At 39.3% G+C, this 18,082-nt stretch overlaps 1 protein-coding gene across 4 annotated transcripts in view; it reads right to left on the bottom strand.

Moving 5' to 3' along the window:
- Positions 1–18,082, bottom strand: part of rgs3a (regulator of G protein signaling 3a) — a 459,798-nt gene that overhangs the window by 217,822 nt on the left and 223,894 nt on the right. For all 4 annotated transcript variants that reach the window (XM_028809166.2, XM_051931938.1, XM_028809167.2 and 1 more), the window contains one exon: positions 15,520–15,563. In XM_028809166.2, the coding sequence (XP_028664999.2) occupies positions 15,520–15,563 (44 nt within the window). The remainder of the gene's footprint in view (positions 1–15,519; positions 15,564–18,082) is intronic.

Below are 18,082 nucleotides of genomic sequence, written 5' to 3'. Positions count from 1 at the left end.
ACACTCCACTGCACTCCCTCTCGGGAATCGAACCTCGAACGTTAGCGCCAGAGGCGATGCCCTGAACGTTGCGCCACGGCATGTGGTTCGTTTATTTGACAGCATGTAGATCGGGGTAATTACATTCACGGCATTCGTAGTCTGTGTCACAATCTGATTGTATGGGTGGTTACCTACCAGGTAACGCTTGTGGTTGGCCAGCAATCTGCTAACATCCGCCACGGTGCCCTCAGTTTGTGAGGAGCAGATCATAGAATGGTTGAAATAGTTTACTGTCATATATATATATATATATATGTCAATGTATTTGTGTGAGTATGTATGTATGTTCCAGCATCATTTCTGAACAGCTGTAGTGATTTTCATGAAATTTGGTACGCATTTCTCATTGGTCAACTAAAAATACTGTAGGGTGAAATCACAACCCTAACCCACCCGCCTCTAGGTGGGGGGAGATTTCATCCATTTTGGTGTCAGTTTCCCATAACAGGGATGAACAACTTTGATGCGAAATATACATATTAGTGAATATTATAGCAGAAAAAGTCACATGCAGAAATAGGGAGAGCATGCAAACTTCACACCAGCATTGACTAGGCTAGGACTTAAAATGAATCTCTTATGAAACAGCAAAAACTTGTATTTATAAAATAAAGATGCAGTGCATCACGGTAGGTCACATATTCATTCCTGCTCAAGCACACGGGCCAACAGGACCGCACTTGAACCTGCAATTAACTTCTGATTATACTGTGAAAACCTTTATACAGTATGTCAAACACAAAATCTGCCCAGCTAAAATATTCTGTTTCTCCCTGGTAGTTTCATTCTCATATTCTTTTTTTTGTTTTTTTAATAAATCTCATCTACATTAATTTGATGTAGTTAATCTGACTGGAGACTCTGAACTGACTCTGACAGTAGCTGCGTGAGAGTGTGTGCCCAAGTCTGGTTCATGCCCCTTATGACTGATGCTGTTGAAGAAGTCTGAAGCTCCCCATGAAATTATGCTGAACTGAGTGGATTCTGAAAATGAATGCATTTATGAATGAACTGATTCATTTTCAAAAATCTTACTGCACTGTAAATTATTTTTCCATCTCAAGAAGAGTGTTACTAAACTAACGAGAGAAACTAAAAGTAAATCATTTAACACTTATTAAATATTTTCAGTATCAAAAACAAGGACTGACCTAAGAACTAAATCCATAAACATTTAATCAGAAGATTGATAAATCTATAATGAAATATATCAGGGAAAACAAACAAACAGATGTGCAACAGTCTCAGCATATGTAAGTAATTAATCTGGTAAATGCTTTAAGAGAGTGTTGCTTGGAAAACAGATGTCCTGGACTACACATAACAAATATCACGAAGATAGCAATGAACTCCGAAAGGAAACTAATTGAATGGATAAATGTTGCTTATCATAAATGATTTATATGCTCATATATGCAGTATATTTTTTATCTCTTATCATTTTCTACATATGTATCTATTTCTACACACACATACACACATTAATATACATACCTATATCTACAACCTGTATAAATATACATTGGCTGTCCCCTAAGCGCGCGTGTGTGACAAAGGGTCCAACACGGGGTGTAAAAGACACCAGAAAAAGGATAGGTATTGAGCATTAATGACTTTTCTCTTTCCATCTTTCAGAACCACAGAAGACTAAGACAGTCTAAGACTTGTCACTTCCCTTCCTTTGCAGATGATCTCACTTCCATCTCGTTCTGATGACCTCACTTCCTTCTACTGTAATACTGACACCATGAATTTTCATTTCCAGCCATTTCTGTATAAAGCCAGCCTGTCTTACAATTCTCATTTGTCTTTTGTTATTTTTCAGAAAAGACAGGTATATTTCTCAATTGACTACAATATACAGGGCAAATCCCCAAATCTTTCATTCACAACTTGCATGCATGCATACATACATACATACATACAGACATATACTGTATATATGTATATATATATATATATATATGTATATATATATATATATATATATATTATATATATTTATACATTTATACAAGGTATATACAGTATTTATGCAAGATACATAGAATCAGCATGTTTTTTAAAACATTATGTATGTCTGTCTGTCTAGAGGAAGATTTAGATAATACAGTATACTAGCTGTGTAAGCCTGTGATGTAAAAAGCCCAGAAAACTTTTCAAATCGTCAGAAAAAATACTGAAATGCAGAGTCGGTGGTTTCGTTTTGTGGACGTGCTCATCCCCATTGTCTATCAGCAGGTAAGCGAGTTTCTCTCTCATTGGAGGTTTCGTTTTGCCGATGTGCTCGCCTCGCTTGTGTATTACAGCGCTTCAGTCAGTTGTAATGCTGTGTTTTTAAGCGCTTAACAAATAAAAATGGTATGGTATTAGTGTCTAAGTGAGTTTGTCTCCGACTCGTAACTTGGGGCCACCTTGCCGGCTCTTTGAGCTTCATGTTGTAGCCTCGCACTTCCAGGCGTAGACGTTTATATATAAGATACATACACACACATGCACCAAGTACACTAGTATAGATATATAAGCATTCCTAATTTGTCAGTCAGGATGGAAGTAACAAAGATGTGCATCGTCCTAATCCTTAAAAAGTTGAACGTATGCCATAATTAAGGTTTTCTGAACTTCTCTTTTACTCTTAGCAGTTTAGATTTATTGCATCACTGCATTATTGTTATTTTATTAGTATTTTTCTTGTTGTAGATGGGTGCATGTGCAAGCACTCCAAGGAAACTCATGTTTACTAATGCAAAAAACAAATAGATGTGGAAAACATAATATACTCTAATCACTTTATATACTATGCAAAATATTACAACACAGTATACAAATTGTAGTGTCAACGGCAACCAAAATATTGCCAGAGCACAAATACTGGAATTAATGTTGCTTACGAAAATATTTTCTTCCTTAGCTTTCTCTTACCCAAACGCCTGCTTTGTAACCCTTTCATCATAACCCTGCTCATGAAGAAACAATACATAAACACTCCTATGCAAGCTTATGTAAAGTTTTATTTGTCGACAAATAAAGAATATTTTTTTCTGTATTTCCTGCAGCTAGTCATTTTGGACTTTTATAAGGCAGTCCTTGAGGGTGTTTTACACCACAATCTTCTGGCCAACCCAAGATCTTTGGCCTTGGCTCAGATGGAATTAGAGCTCTCTGATGTAGTACTAAACTTCTTTCCCAAAAAACTGCCTTTTGAGTTACCTTGAAATTCCCAAGATTTGGAAAGGTGTCAAAAACTTCACAAGTTTGTCAGGAGATGGCGAATGCTATGAGTCTGTGTTAAATGGCCAGGAAAATTTTGGAAGAAGATCAACTCCAATAAACATATCACCCTTTAGCTGACACAGCTACACTGGCTTCTTAAAGTAAATCAAATTATTTTCATGCTTATTTCAACACCTCAGATTGCCTGTTATGGTTGTTTGCCTCATATCAACCTGTCAGACACACACAATTCTTTCAGCCTCTCTCAAAGGCCTGCTATGCAGTTTCAGCAAATACTCGCATAGCATTCTGAATTGTGCTGCCAGGAGTTCACTATTAGGATCTGTTTATGAACTTCTAAAATCCAAATCACATTTACAGAACTTTTCTTAATTGCATTTTAACTGGAAATAACTTGAACTGTCCATTCTATACTTTTTCAGTATCTACTGCAGCGATCAAGGCAAGTCAAGTTGGGGAGCATGCACCGGTACAGTGCGTTGCCACACCCACTACACAACGAAACAACTCGGGATCCCAGTTTGCAACCCTCCAGGCAGACACGCGGTCCAGTCCCACCCACTGGAAATAACACCTGGCTGCGGCAGATAGAGGGTCATGTGGGCGACCCCTTGGCCTAATCCAGCCACTCGGGTCCCCAACAATGAGGATCTTACGAGCCGAATCACCCTCGGGGAAACATGCCACATGGCAGTACTGCCGTAACTGATGCTCCCTCACAATACAGGTAATGCGCCTCATTCGGGACTCTGTGAGCAACCACTCATTCGACACAAAGTCAAACCAATGGTACCCAAGGATTTTCCGGAGAGAGACAGTACCAAAGGAGTCCAGTCTTCGTCTCAGGTCACTGGACAGCGTCCATGTCTCACAACCATATAGCAAGACAGGAAGCACCAAGACCTTCGTCCTTGTGTAGAGATATCGGGAGCGCCACACACCCCTTTCCAGCGACCTCACGCCCCCCAACCCCCCCCCCCCCCCCCATGCTCTCCCAATCCTTCTACTGACTTCATAGGAAGAGTCACCAGAGACATGAATGTCACTGCCAAGGTAAGTAAACCTCTCGACAAGGTCAACACTCTCTCCGCAAATAGACACACTGCTATGGCTTTGCCCAAGAGGTCATTAAAGGCCTGGATGTTGGTTTTTATCCAGGACACTCGCAAGCCCAGACACTCAGACTCCTCGCTCAGTCTCTCAAGAGCCCCGATCAGAGCCTCCATTGACTCCGTGAAGATCATAGCATCGTCAGCAAAGTCAAGATCTGTGAACCTTTCTTCACCAACAGATGCCCCACAGCTGCTAGAACACACGACCTTGCCCAACACCCAGTCCATACAAGCATTGAACAGAGTAGGAGCAGAACACACCCCTGATGAACCCCAGAATCAACTGGGAAAAATGCAGAAGTCCTGCCTCCACTCTGCACAGCACTCATAGTACTAGTTTACTGTGTTCATGAAATCCAGCAACCTCAAGGGGATCCCGCAAATCTGTAGCAATGATTGTCCTGAATTGTCAGCACATACAATCTACTCAATGTACAATAAGTGCATTTCAAAAGGCTCAATAAGTTTTCTTATGTACTGAATTATACTATATTAGGATTGGTCTGCTCCATAAAGATGCTATGTAAGCTAAATTCTGACCGACTCACTCGCTCTTATTGGATGCCCTGCTGGAAGATGCATCTTTTCCTTCTTTTTCCTCTTATTTTTTCAACAAGTCTACAAATCCCTGGTGTATAAAGCAACTGCCAATTATCAATCATGAAAGAGTGAAATTCTTTTGAAATTGGTCTTTTGGTGGCCTCTTTGATTAATGCTTACCTCTCCTAAGATTTTAAAGATATCGACTTATGTACAGATTTCAGAGTTTTACATTTTCTTAATGTCTATCTCTGTGTACTTTGGGATATTTGCCAATGCCTTGACAATTTTACATTAAATCCAATATAATGAAAAAATTGTAAGTGTATTGTTAATTCTTCAGCTTGGAAAGAGCTCAGCCAAAGTAACCTCTGGCAAAACAAACATTACAAATAATAAATGGGACAGACTGAGAACTTGAATCCATGTGAAAGTTAAAAGAGCCATAACTCTAAAGATCAAATAGCAGCTTCCTTCCTTTAATTATGTTTCTGTGACTGCAAAGTCCTTCCAGTGTAATTGTTGGCTTGCACATGCTTATAATAATTACTGAAGTGCAAACTTTTGGGGCAAAAGTTCAAATGATTTTTTTTTAATTAAAAGTAACCTGTAAAATCAGGTAACGTGGGAAGGTTCTGTTTGTTCTACCTATAAAGCCATTCAGAACAGAACCATACTTAACATGCAATTGTTCAAAAAAGTAAATGAGCAGATTAATCCCTTGCAGTGCATTACTAACCACCTATTGAGTTAATCCATACTGAAGGTTCAAGCCACTGGGAGACAAAGTATAATCTAATCAAATCTAATCACATTTTCTTTAAAAAAGAATTTCATTTCTGCTTTCCATTATCATTACCTTGTTGCAGTGATGCTTTAATCCTTTAGTTCACTATTTGAAATTGTGACTTTCATATGAAAGATGGGCAGCATGGTGGCACAATGGTAACGTGCAGCTTTGCAGTAAGGAGACTAGGGTTTGCATTCTGGTCCTCCCTGCGTGGAGTTTACGTGTTCTCCCCATGTCTGCATGGGTTTCCTCCAGATACATCCAGTTTCTTCTTGTAGCCTAAAGATATGCAAGTTAAGTGGATTGGCGATACAAAATTGGACCTAGCGTGTGGTTGTTGTGTGTGTGTTCCCTCTTCGATGAACTGGTGCCCTGCCCAGGGTTTGTTTCTGCCTTGCTTCCTACTTTAGCTGGGATTGCCTCCATGCATCTTCCCGACTCTGTTCAGGATAAAACAGTTTAGAAACTTTTCTAAATAGAGAATTCCCTGTTATCTATAATGTCTATTGTGGAGCTCACTAAAAACATGAAAATAAAACTCCAAAACATTGGAATATAGATAGCTAGATAGTGGCCCTTTAAATGAGTTGGACAGTCTGTCAAGTTTAAAGTTGTTGGATCTCTTGGGATGACGGATTAAATGACTGCCTCATGACTTCTAAGTACTGTTTAAATTAAAAAAGAATTGCAAACACGACAACATTTTCTGACATTTAATTAATGTGGTGGCTGACGTCGCCGGTGGCTGTATGAATGTTTACCAAGTAGTTGAACCACAATTGCTGCCCTTTCTTTTCCATTTTCATTGGGTCATCAGACAGACGAGCCTCTCTCGGTTTGCACAGTCTAGAACACCCACTTTTTTCCTTTCTATGCAGCTGCATTGTATGCATTGTGCCACTGGGTTATCACTCAATGGCAGTCATCACTCACACACACACACAAGCCTGACCCTAAAACTTAAAGGAAACATTTGGTATTTTTGAAGTCCAGATGTAGATCAGTACTTAAGAACATTTTAGACTTGAAAAATGGATTTCGTAAAGTTTCAGTGCTAATTATTTTTTTAAATTCATAAAATAATATACAGAATTTCAAGTGCAAATTAAAATATATATCATGTTTGTGAACATATAATGGACTTAAAAAATACGAAACTTATCCTTTAAGACAAAATTAATCCTGTTTTGACTTGGTTCGATTGTCAGGGCGAGTCATAGACCACTCCTATTAAGCTTCCAGGAATGTCAAACCATGCAAGTGCACCATGACTGCCCCTGACTCTGATTATGAAAATTAAGGCTACAATTGAATATCACTGGAAGAGTAGTGTAGTGTGTGAAAGGAGGTTTACACTTTTTATTTTTAATATTACTCCATTTCTCCATCCATTTGCAAATTCGCTTGAAGCAGTTAATGTGAAATGTATAGCGACGCTCCAATCAATCATCTGTCAATCTAAATTGGCCAATTTCCACTCCAAAAGACTGAATCAGTGACTGGTGAAGTGGCTGATCTCCAAAACTGATTTTTTGAGAATGTACTTTTGTAAGCTTTATGGACATTCAGTGGTTGGTTGGTTGGTTGGTTGGTTGGTTGGTAGGTAGGTAGGTAGGTAGGTAGGTAGGTAGGTAGGTAGGTAGGTAGGTAGGTAGGTAGGTAGGTAGGTAGGTAGGTAGGTAGGTAGGTAGGTAGGTAGGTAGATAGATAGATAGATAGATAGATAGATAGATAGATAGATAGATAGATAGATAGATAGATAGATAGATAAAGGCACTATATGATAGATAGATAGATAGATAGATAGATAGATAGATAGATAGATAGATAGATAGATAGATAGATAGATAGATAGATAGATAGATAGATAGATAGATAGATAGATACTTTATTAATCCCAAGGGGAAATTCACATTCTTCAGCAGCAGCATACTGATACAATAAATAATATTATATTAAAGAATGATAATAATGAAGGTGAAAAACAACATTTAACATTATACATAGTTATTGTCTAACGTTTACCCCCCCGGATGGAATTAAAGAGTCGCATAGTGTGGGGGAGGAACGATCTCCTCAATCTGTCAGTGGAGCAGGACAGTGATAGCAGTCTGTCGCTGAAGCTGCTCTTCTGTCTGGAGATGATACTGTTTAGTGGATGCAGTGGATTCTCCATAATTGATAGGAGCCTGCTGAGCGCCCGTCACTCTGCCACAGATGTCAAACTGTCCAGCTCCATGCCAACAATAGAGCTTACCTTCCTCACCAGTTTGTCCAGACGTGAGGCGTCTTTCCTCTTAATGCTGCCTCCCCAGCACACCACTGTGTAGAAGAGGGCGCTCGCCACAACTGTCTGATAGAACATCTGCAGCATCTTATTGCAGATGTTGAAGGACGCCAGCCTTCTAAGGTAGTATAACCGGCTCTGTCCTTTCTTGCACAGCGCATCAGTATTGGCAGTCCAGTCTAATTTATCATCCAGCTGCACTCCCAGATATTTATAGGTCTGCACCATCTGCACACGGTCACCTTTGATGATCACTGGGTCTATGAGGGGTCTGGGCCTCCTAAAATCCACCACCAGCTCCTTGGTTTTGCTGGTGTTCAGGTGTAGGTGGTTTGAGTCGCACCATTTAACAAAGTCATTGATTAGGTCCCTATACTCCTCCTCCAGCCCATTCCTGATGCAGCCCACAATAGCAGTGTCATCAGCGAACTTTTGCACATGGCAGGACTCCGAGTTGTATTGGAAGTCCGATGTATATAGGCTGAACAGGACCGGAGAAAGTACAGTCCCCTGTGGCGCTCCTGTGTTGCTGACCACAATGTCAGACGTGCAGTTCCCAAGACGCACATACTGAGGTCTGTCTTTAAGATAGTCCACGATCCATGCCACTAGGTATGAATCTAATCCAATCTCTGTCAGCTTGTCCCTAAGGAGCAGAGGTTGAATTTTGTTGAAGGCGCTAGAGAAGTCCAGAAACATAATTCTTACAGCACCACTGCCTCTGTCCAAGTGAGAGAGGGATCAGTGTAGCATATAGATGATGGCATCCTCTGCTCCCACCTTCTCCTGAAATGCAAACTGCAGAGGGTCAAGGGCGTGTTGAACCTGTGGCCTAAGGTGGTGAAGCAGCAGCCTCTCCATGGTCTTCATCACATGTGATGTCAGAGCAATAGGCCGAAAGTCATTCAGCTCACTAGGACGTGATACCTTTGGGACTGGGGTGATACAAGATGTTTTCCAAAGCCTCGGGACTCTCCCCTGTTCCAGGCTCAGGTTGAAGACGCGCTGTAGAGGACCCCCCAGCTCCGATGCACAGACCTTCAGCAGTCGTGGCGATACTCCATCTGGACCCGCTGCTTTGCTGGCATGAAGTCTCCTCAGCTCTCTGCTCACCTGCGCTGTTGTAATTATGGGTGGGGATGTCTTTCCTATGCTGGTATCAGCAGAAGGATGTGTGGAGGGTGCAATACTCTGAGGTGAGTGTGAGAGTGGGTTAGGGTGGTCAAACCTGTTAAAGAAGTTGTTCATTTGGTTTGCTCTCTTCACGTCTCTCTCGATGGTGGTACCCCGCTTCGAGCTGCAGCCAGTGATGATCTTCATCCCATCCCACACTTCCTTCATGCTGTTATTCTGCAACTTCTGCTCCAGCTTTCTCCTGCACTGCTCTTTCGCCGCCCTGAGCTGGACTCGGACTTCCTTCTGCACGCGCTTGAGCTCATGCTGATCACCATCTTTAAAAGCCCTTTTCTTCTGGTTCAAAAGGCCCTTGATGTCACTTGTAATCCATGGCTTGTTGTTAGCATAGCAGCGTACTGTTCTTACTGGAACTACAATGTCCATACAGAAGTTGATGTAGTCAGTAGTGCAGTCAACAACTTCCTCAATGTTCTCACTATGAGATCCCTGCAGGATATCCCAGTCTGTAGTTCCAAAACATTCTCTCAGAGTATTCTCAGCCTCCGGGGTCCACTTCCTGAATGATCATGTGGTTACAGGTAGGACTCTCACTTTTGGTTTATAGTGAGGCTGAAGCAGAACCAGGTTATGATCTGCTTTCCCAAGCGCAGGCAGCGGGGTGGCACTGTATGCGTCATTAACGTTTGCATACAGTAAATCAATAGTCTTATTTCCCCGGGTGTTACAGTCCACATACTGGGAGAATGCAGGTAATGTTTTGTCCAGCGTCACATGGTTAAAGTCTCCAGCGATTAGCACAAGCGCCTCAGGGTGCCGTGTTTGTAACTTAGCAACAGCAGAATGGATGATGTCACTCGCTGACTCCTCGTCCGCCCGAGGAGGTATGTACACGATGACAACAATGACATGTCCAAACTCTCTGGGCAAGTAGTAGGGACGTAAACTTACGGCCAACAGTTCTATATCCCTGCAGCAAGTGGAGATTTTGACGTTAACATGTCCAGAGTTACACCACCGTGTATTAACATAGACAGCGAGTCCTCCTCCTTTGTGCTTCCCACAGGTACTTGCATCTCTGTCCACTCTAATTGTGCTAAACCCAGGTAGCTCCACGTTGGCATCTGGGATGGTGTTATTTAGCCAGGTTTCGCAAAAACACAACAAACTGCATTCTCTGTAGGTCCTGACATTTTTCACCAGCGCAGCCAGTTCGTCGATCTTATTTGAGATTGAGTTTACATTCCCCAGAATCACAGAAGGCACCGAAGGCTTGAAACGCCACTTTCTCGCAAGCCGCTTCATTTTTAGCTTAGTGCCGGCTCTGCTGCCACGATACCGCCTTCTTACCTCATCGGGTAAATAGGGAACCACACCGGTACTGGCATTTGTTCTCAGTGCTCGAAGTTGAGTACTTGAATAGGCGAGTCTCGGTGTGTAAAAATCCATGGCCACGTTGTAAAAGTAAGTGTGTTCAGGGAACGAATCCACATAAAATAAAGTAATAGGAGTGATCAATAAATAAAAATAGAAAAATAAAAGTAGAAAAGTACACATACGTATACAGTCATACACGGAGCTGCTGAAAAGGCTGCCACTCACGGCGGCGCCGGATGTCAGTATACAAAGTACTTTACACAAAGTACTTGGGAAAGTACAAGTGAAACTTCCTGTTAAGAGAGAGCAGACATTCAGATTTTAGGAGAGAGTGAAGACAGGAATATTGACTTTGAAATTAAAGAAAGAATAGTAATAAATGGAGAAAAAGCAATCAGAGGATGGTGAAGAATGGCAGGTGTATATGTGGTCCAGCTTGGATGTGATGTACTTGGAATGGAAGAAAAGAAGGTGCGTCTTTGCTAGAGATTAATGAGTTTGGACCTTTTTGTTTTCTCCTTTAATTTAAATAAACACTCCTTGTCTGGTTGTGAATAGTGAGGAAGCTTGTGTGTAGCCCAGCAGTTTACTTTTATTAGTTAGAAAAAGGTTAATGAAGAATTTGCCCTCACTGAATTGAAAACAATAGGCTTGTTAGCTTAAGATCGAAATTTGTTGAATTGTTTTATACATCTACACTTAAAGCATATTTAGAATCTGAATCACTTTTATTTGCCAGTACTTAATATAAGGTTAACTTATGCTATTTATATAATTTGTATGTGACATTGTGTTATGTCATAAGCAGCTCCAGCTCTACCAAGTCAAGTACATGTATAGTTAGGTCCATAAATATTTGGACAGAGACAACTTTTTTCTCATTTTGGTTCTGTACATTACCACAATGAATTTTAAATGAAACAACTCAGATGCAGCTGAAGTGCAGACTTTCAGCTTTAATTCAGTGGGGTGAACAAAACAATTGCATAAAAATGTGAGCAACTAAAGTATTTTTTGAACACAATCCCTTCATTTCAGGGGCTTAGTTAACAATAATTCAGGGATAATGGTATTAAAAGCTGAAGTGAAGTCTACAAAGAGTATTCTGGCATAAGTTCCTTTAACATGCAGATGTTCCAGCACAAAGTGAAGGCCCATGTCGTTGGCATCGTCCACACTATGTGCTCAATATGCAAACCGAAGAGGGTCAAGATCAGTAGAAGTTACAGACTTCAGATGGGTTAGAAGAAGCCATTCAACTATTTTCATTAGAACTGATGCAAGGTCTGTAATCATTGAGGCTGCTTATTTTATCACTTTTGGGAACAGGAACAATAACAGAAGATTTAAAGCAGTCTGAAAGGGTACACAGTGCAAGAAATTGGTTAAAGATGTCTGTAAAGAGAGGAGCGAGCTGCCTAGTACAGTGTGTGTTTGCTGCAGGTGAAACTGTGTTCGGATTCAGCGGGTTGGAAAATGGATGGATGGATGGAAACAGAATCCGGACCTGCTGACTTTCTGGAGTTCTGTGTTCCAAATAACTTCCAGACATCATATTCTTTGACAGAAAAGAAAGGAGAGATGGGCGGCTTTTATGAAAAAGTGGCTGGTGTCAAAACCACTTCAGAGCCGGAGGAGCAGAGGGACTGCAGGTTACTCAGCACCTTCTTCAGATTTTCTATAAAACTTGTTAAGTTTATCAGGGAGGGATGAATCTGAGTAAGCACTAGGAGATGTCTTTTTGTAATTAGAATGAAAGCTTCTCCGTACAGATAAGCGATTGTTTGCTGAAAACTGAAGCTCCAGTGTATTTTTGTGTTTCCATTTAGCATATCTGATTGCATTGTTTAGCCTATTCCTGGCCAGTCTGTATGTATCCTTATCACCAGATTTATGGGTTTTTTCATTAACCTGATGGAGATTCCTTAGTTCTTTGGTGAACCACAGCTTTTCATTGTTACAAATTGTAATAGATTTGTTGGGAATGCAAACCTCTTCTCAGAAGTTGATATAAGATGTAACACTGTCAGTCAGCTTATGAACGTTTTCACAAGCATTTTTAAAACTGTCCCAATCTGTAAAGTCCAGACAATCTTGTAATGATTGAATGGACTCATCAATCCATGAACAAATGGATTTCTTTACTGGTTTAGCTAATTTTAATAATAATAATAATAATAATAATAACACATTTTATTTATTCATAGGCGCCTTTGTAAACACTCGGTTTTGGCCTTTGTATATAATCGGGTAGCAACTGTAGCATAACATGGTCAGAGTTACCCAGCGGAGTGCAAGGTAAAGCCCAGTTGCGTCCTTTACAGCACAGTAGCAGTGATCCAAAGTCTTCCTGTTCCTTGGGGGCATTTAACAAGCTGTCTGTATCTGGGAAGCTCGATGCTTAGACTTGCGTGATTAAAGTCGCCCATCACTATAATTGGGGAGTTCACAAGACTGTTCTCCAAACTAGTGATGTAGTTTGCCAAGTGCTGGTGTGCTTCATTCAAATTCGCGTCAGGTGGGATGTAAGCTCCAACAAGAATTATTGAAGAAAATTCTCGTGGTGAACAGAATGATTTACAGTTAATAGCAAATAGTTCCAGATTGCAAGAGCAGTGCTTTGATTATATGGAAATGTCAGTGCACCAATTTTTTTATTAATGCAGAAGCAGACTCCACCTCCTTTTGACTTGCTGTAAAGCAGAATCCCTGGCAGTTCTAATGTAGAGTCAGGAACCAATGCATTAAGCCATGTCTCCACAAAGAAATACGCTGAAGAGAGGAAAATAGTCCTTACTTATTGCGAGAAGAACATTCATTTTGTCTATTTTGTTTCTCAGTGAACTGACATTGGATAAAACTTGACCGGGAATGGGGCACACAAAATATGCATCTCCTGAACCGCACAAGAGACCATGCATGCTTCCCTTTTCTCCACTACAGATGCAAGTTACCTGGTTGGGAGTCCGAGTCTGCAGTGATATTACTATTTATCATAAGTGATAAATCCATATGTAAGTGACCTTGATCGGTTGAGGATAAATGTAGTCCAGTCCCAATAGATAGGAGTCGATCTCGCGTGTAAGTGATCCTCATTTTGTTACAAAAGGCACAGTTAACAGACACAGAAGACAGCAACCAAACAACTGTGGCTGCCCTGATTGGCGCCATATTAGCCTTGTATGTTCTTAAGAAGTATCTTATGAATATTTTACTAAAATTGTGGCTTGTAATCATGACAAATGTAATATGGATCAATATTTTATGCATATGTTTTATTAGATTAAACAAGTTAGACAATGTAGGCATGGTGTAACATTCATGTGCATTTGGGGTCTAAGTTAACTCATATGAAAGTTAAAGCATTTCACATTTTTTATAAACTTCATGTAGTACTAGGGTGTTGTACCGTGTTAGCCATTATGAATGTTGAGAAAAGCCAAAGCAAAATGACACCTTTTATTGGCTAACTAAAAAGATTACAATATGCAAGCTTTCGAGGCAACTCAGGCCCCTTCTTCAGGCAAGATGTAATAATTTCATCTTGCCTGAAGAAGGGGCCTGAGTTGCCTCGAAAGCTTGCATATTGTAATCTTTTAAGTTAGCCAATAAAAGGTGTCATTTTGCTTGGCTTTTCTTTATAAACTTCATCTAAGAGTAAATGATCACATTTTTTGATTAAATATATTTATAGCAATAATTTAATCCATGTGTTAGTAAACGACATTAAATACGTGGTTCTTATTGGCACTTTACAATGGAGTTAAAAACAGAGCATAAACAGGCTTGTGTTGGTTCGATAGCTTTCATAAACAGCCAATTTCAATTCAAGTGTTTTGAAAATGTCATTGACTGATGTGTGTTAAATTGTGGAGGGTCTGTTGTTCAGTTTTCTTAGTGAAACATGCCCCAAGAACGTTGACAGTACTACAATACAGACAAAAAGTCATGCACATGCACAGAATCAAATGTACTGTACATACTGTATATACATTGTCATATTTGGGCACCTGAGGATCACCGTCAAGGCTCAGACAAGGTATTCAGTACTCTACCTGGGCAAGAGAGGGCGCCAACAGTAACAATGCCATCTCGTTTCTCCTCTGTAGCTTACTTGAAGCTGCCTAGTGAGGGTACCTAAGCCACACCTCCCAACAACAAATCCATGCCTCTTTTGCTCGGGATGACAAAAAATTGGGGGCTACCAGAAGATGGTATCTCAGGTCTCAGTCTAAGGAATGCAGTCCCACATTACGGAGACCCTGAGCCCAGTTCTGCTCCAGAGAGCTGAAAATAAGAGCTGAAAACTTTGCAAAGCCACAGAGGCTAGGATGGCAGCCTGTTGAGCCTTTGCATGCTCGTTTTTGAACAGTTTGTTCGACTTTGGCAGTAAATGAAGTGTTCTAGTTGGCACCCAGGCTTTTCTTTGGTTCTCCTCTCCTTCATTTGCACCTCACAACATGCAAATATATAAGAACACACAGTGCATATAAGAACACATACATTATTCCTACAATGCAGTATTGTTGTATTTAATGGGGATCTCGGAGGCCATGGAATGTCACTGATGCGTGAAATGACGCGCTTCCAAACAGTCGTCGAATAGCTGGCATCGATTGTCGGGCAGTATGCAAAGTGGCTCCACCTGGGAACTTCTCTTTTAAGGCTAAACCCGTTTCTTCGAAATTGCGTACCCATGTTGTAATCACATTAGCAGACGGGACACGATTGTGACGCCCTAACTGGTAATGATGCTGAAATCCCCTTTGCACAGCAGTCACACTATCACCATTCTTATGAAAGGCTTTCACGGCAAACACTCATTGCGCACCACTCCACTGGTCCATTATAACTAATGACAAGGGGTTCTAAACGAGGTTTCAATGGGCCAAAACAACTGCCAACACCCCAGGGTCGCCAACACCTAGTTCCAAAATTTCCAGTTTCCCTGTGCCACCCTGTACCATACAAATAAGGCATGCAATAAATACTATTTAACTTACCTCTCTGACATGCAAGATATAAACTTTCAAGTCCTCAGGCGAATCTGAAAAATTAAAAAAACAACTAAAGCTAAATGAAGGGAAAATAATGGATTGTTTTAGTACACTTAACTATCAAGAAAATGACAACATGCTCTAAATCAAGCTGTCTATTTAGAAATTGTCCTCTTTTAATACATCAGTCAAACAATTCGGACTTATGGGAACACCCACTTATGTATATTTATTTACTAGTTTTGTTATGCAAATCTGTTTAGAAAAGCAGTAAAAATGATGCATTTACATCAATTAAGCAAAGACAAGACAATTTTGTGTAATTAGCATGAATAACTGACACATGTAATATTCTGGTTTTACTTGAGTCAGAAATGAGGTAGGCTACAGTTAACTATTTAAATAACAAGTGCTCTGCATTTAGAAATACTTCATAAAAGCTATCTCCAACACAGAAGGCTACAAAAACAAATGCAAGGTTATGCATACATTAAAACGTGGGCCAAACGTTAGGGTTATATTTTTATTTGTTTACATTTTATCAATTAAGTGTAGCATTTAGATTTTTATAATAATTTTATGATTTTATAAAACCATTTACCTTAATTCTTATTTTGAATGGAACATAAAAAACAATACAAATGTACAAAAAAATAAATCACCATTCATATAATTATCACTGATGAGTCATTCAGCTGCTGTTGTGCAAGTTAAACCCTTTTACTACAAATTTTAGGAAACTGGAAAAAAAATAAATAAATAAATAAGACTCCAATCCAAATCATTTTTTGGCACAGAAAAAATTTTTTTCATCAATGATCAGACGTAGAAGCAAAGATACCATGCTGGTGGTATAAATCTACAATTTACTCTCTTTCTCCCTACTAACACTTCACAAAGTTTGGCTTAAGGTGTGTCCCTGAAAATGGATGCCCCAAAAATATTCAAGAGGCAAAAAGTTAAAGGTTTCCAAGAGCCGTTCATTGAAATATTATAAAAAAAAACTTGGACTAAAGAAATGTGGTCATCTTTACTTGAGTGCAGTCTATGTCCAGACAATTGTTATCAATGTTATCAATTGTTATCAATGCTCAGACATTTTTGATTCAACCTTTTCAATTTACTTCATCTTAGTAATTGCAACTTTAATTTCCTTAAATGTTCCTTTAATTGTGTGTTTATGATCTGTTGTGTTTGAAGACATCCAGGAAGAAAATCCTCTGACAGTTGGGAAAACAGAGTGGCAAAGATCAGTAAAGATCTTTCCTTTAGGGATTACTGAAAGAATAGTCGAGGTTATTAGCAAAGGTCCCTACACAAGATGTTAGGTTTTTCTATTCTAAGTTCAAGGGCCTACACTAAACTCAAAATCAAGGAAAACACTTAATCAGAGCGAGAATCAAATCCTAAATTGCTTGCTTGCTTGAGCACTGATCGTGTACTGAGGTGTTTCTTTAATTTTTTTTTCTTGTTTTTCAGTTCAGGTGCTAATAAATGCACTTTTCTATCTTTTATATTGTGACAGTTATGGTGTCCATACATCATGTAGCATGAACATCAAATGCCTAGCAAAGCACAGGTTTCAGTTCACAAGTTCCAAAATAGTGTCACGCTTATAAAAACAAAAACACAAAATGATGGTGCTCATGAAAAACAAATATGTAACATGGCAACAAGGTAACATTACCAAACAATAATTGTGCAAAAATTGATAATAAAAAGTAATAATACATTACAAACATTGGTAGAGGCTGGGAATAAATTTGTAATGTGTTGCTGATAATGATCAAGGCTCAGTTTTAGAAATTAGAATTAAGAGAATTAAATTTAACAGTAACTACAAATGAGTAACAAAGGAAAATACACATTTGTGTGTAGGCTTAAAATATACAAAGTACAACACCAGCAATGCCACTCAAATAATGATTATTTAAATTCCCAATTAATGGCATGTTTTTAAGAATCCAATTAAACCAAATACATCTGCAGTATACATTGTGGTTGTGGGCTTTTCTATCTTAAATAATCAATTTTTACCTTAAAGATGGAAAAAATAAACTAACATAAATGTGCTATATTCACTTTATATTTGTTAACATATTAATTATACACTTGTACAGTTTTAGTCCTGTCCAGGGTTTGTTCCTGACTTGTATCCTATGCTAGGTGTTACAGGCCTTTTCACGCCCCAATACCCTGTTCATTAACAAGCAGATTAAATAATGACTTACTTGTATAGTTTTATTGGTCAAAGTGTACAGCAATATTGAAAACCTAATCATCTGCAGCAATGCCATAAAAAAAAAAAAACTAGAAAATGTCTATAGTATTATAGTAAATAATAGTAAATAGTAAATAGATTACTATTTACAATAGTAATCTGTAAATTAGTTATATTGTCAACTGCCGGCTAAGTATTCCATTAACAACATAAATACTTTTGATTTATTTGTTTTGATGTAATGAACAAAGAGTTGTACTACGAATAAAATGAATATGAGGAAGAGGACAACCTTATTATTTATTAACAGAATGGACATTTAACAAGAGCTATAAAAGTGATAGCCAG

This window comes from Erpetoichthys calabaricus, chromosome 9 (assembly GCF_900747795.2).
Source record: "Erpetoichthys calabaricus chromosome 9, fErpCal1.3, whole genome shotgun sequence".
Taxonomy (NCBI): Eukaryota; Metazoa; Chordata; class Cladistia; order Polypteriformes; family Polypteridae; genus Erpetoichthys; species Erpetoichthys calabaricus.
The sequence above is the reverse complement of the archived record's forward strand: the minus strand, read 5'-3'. Positions and strand labels throughout refer to the sequence as shown.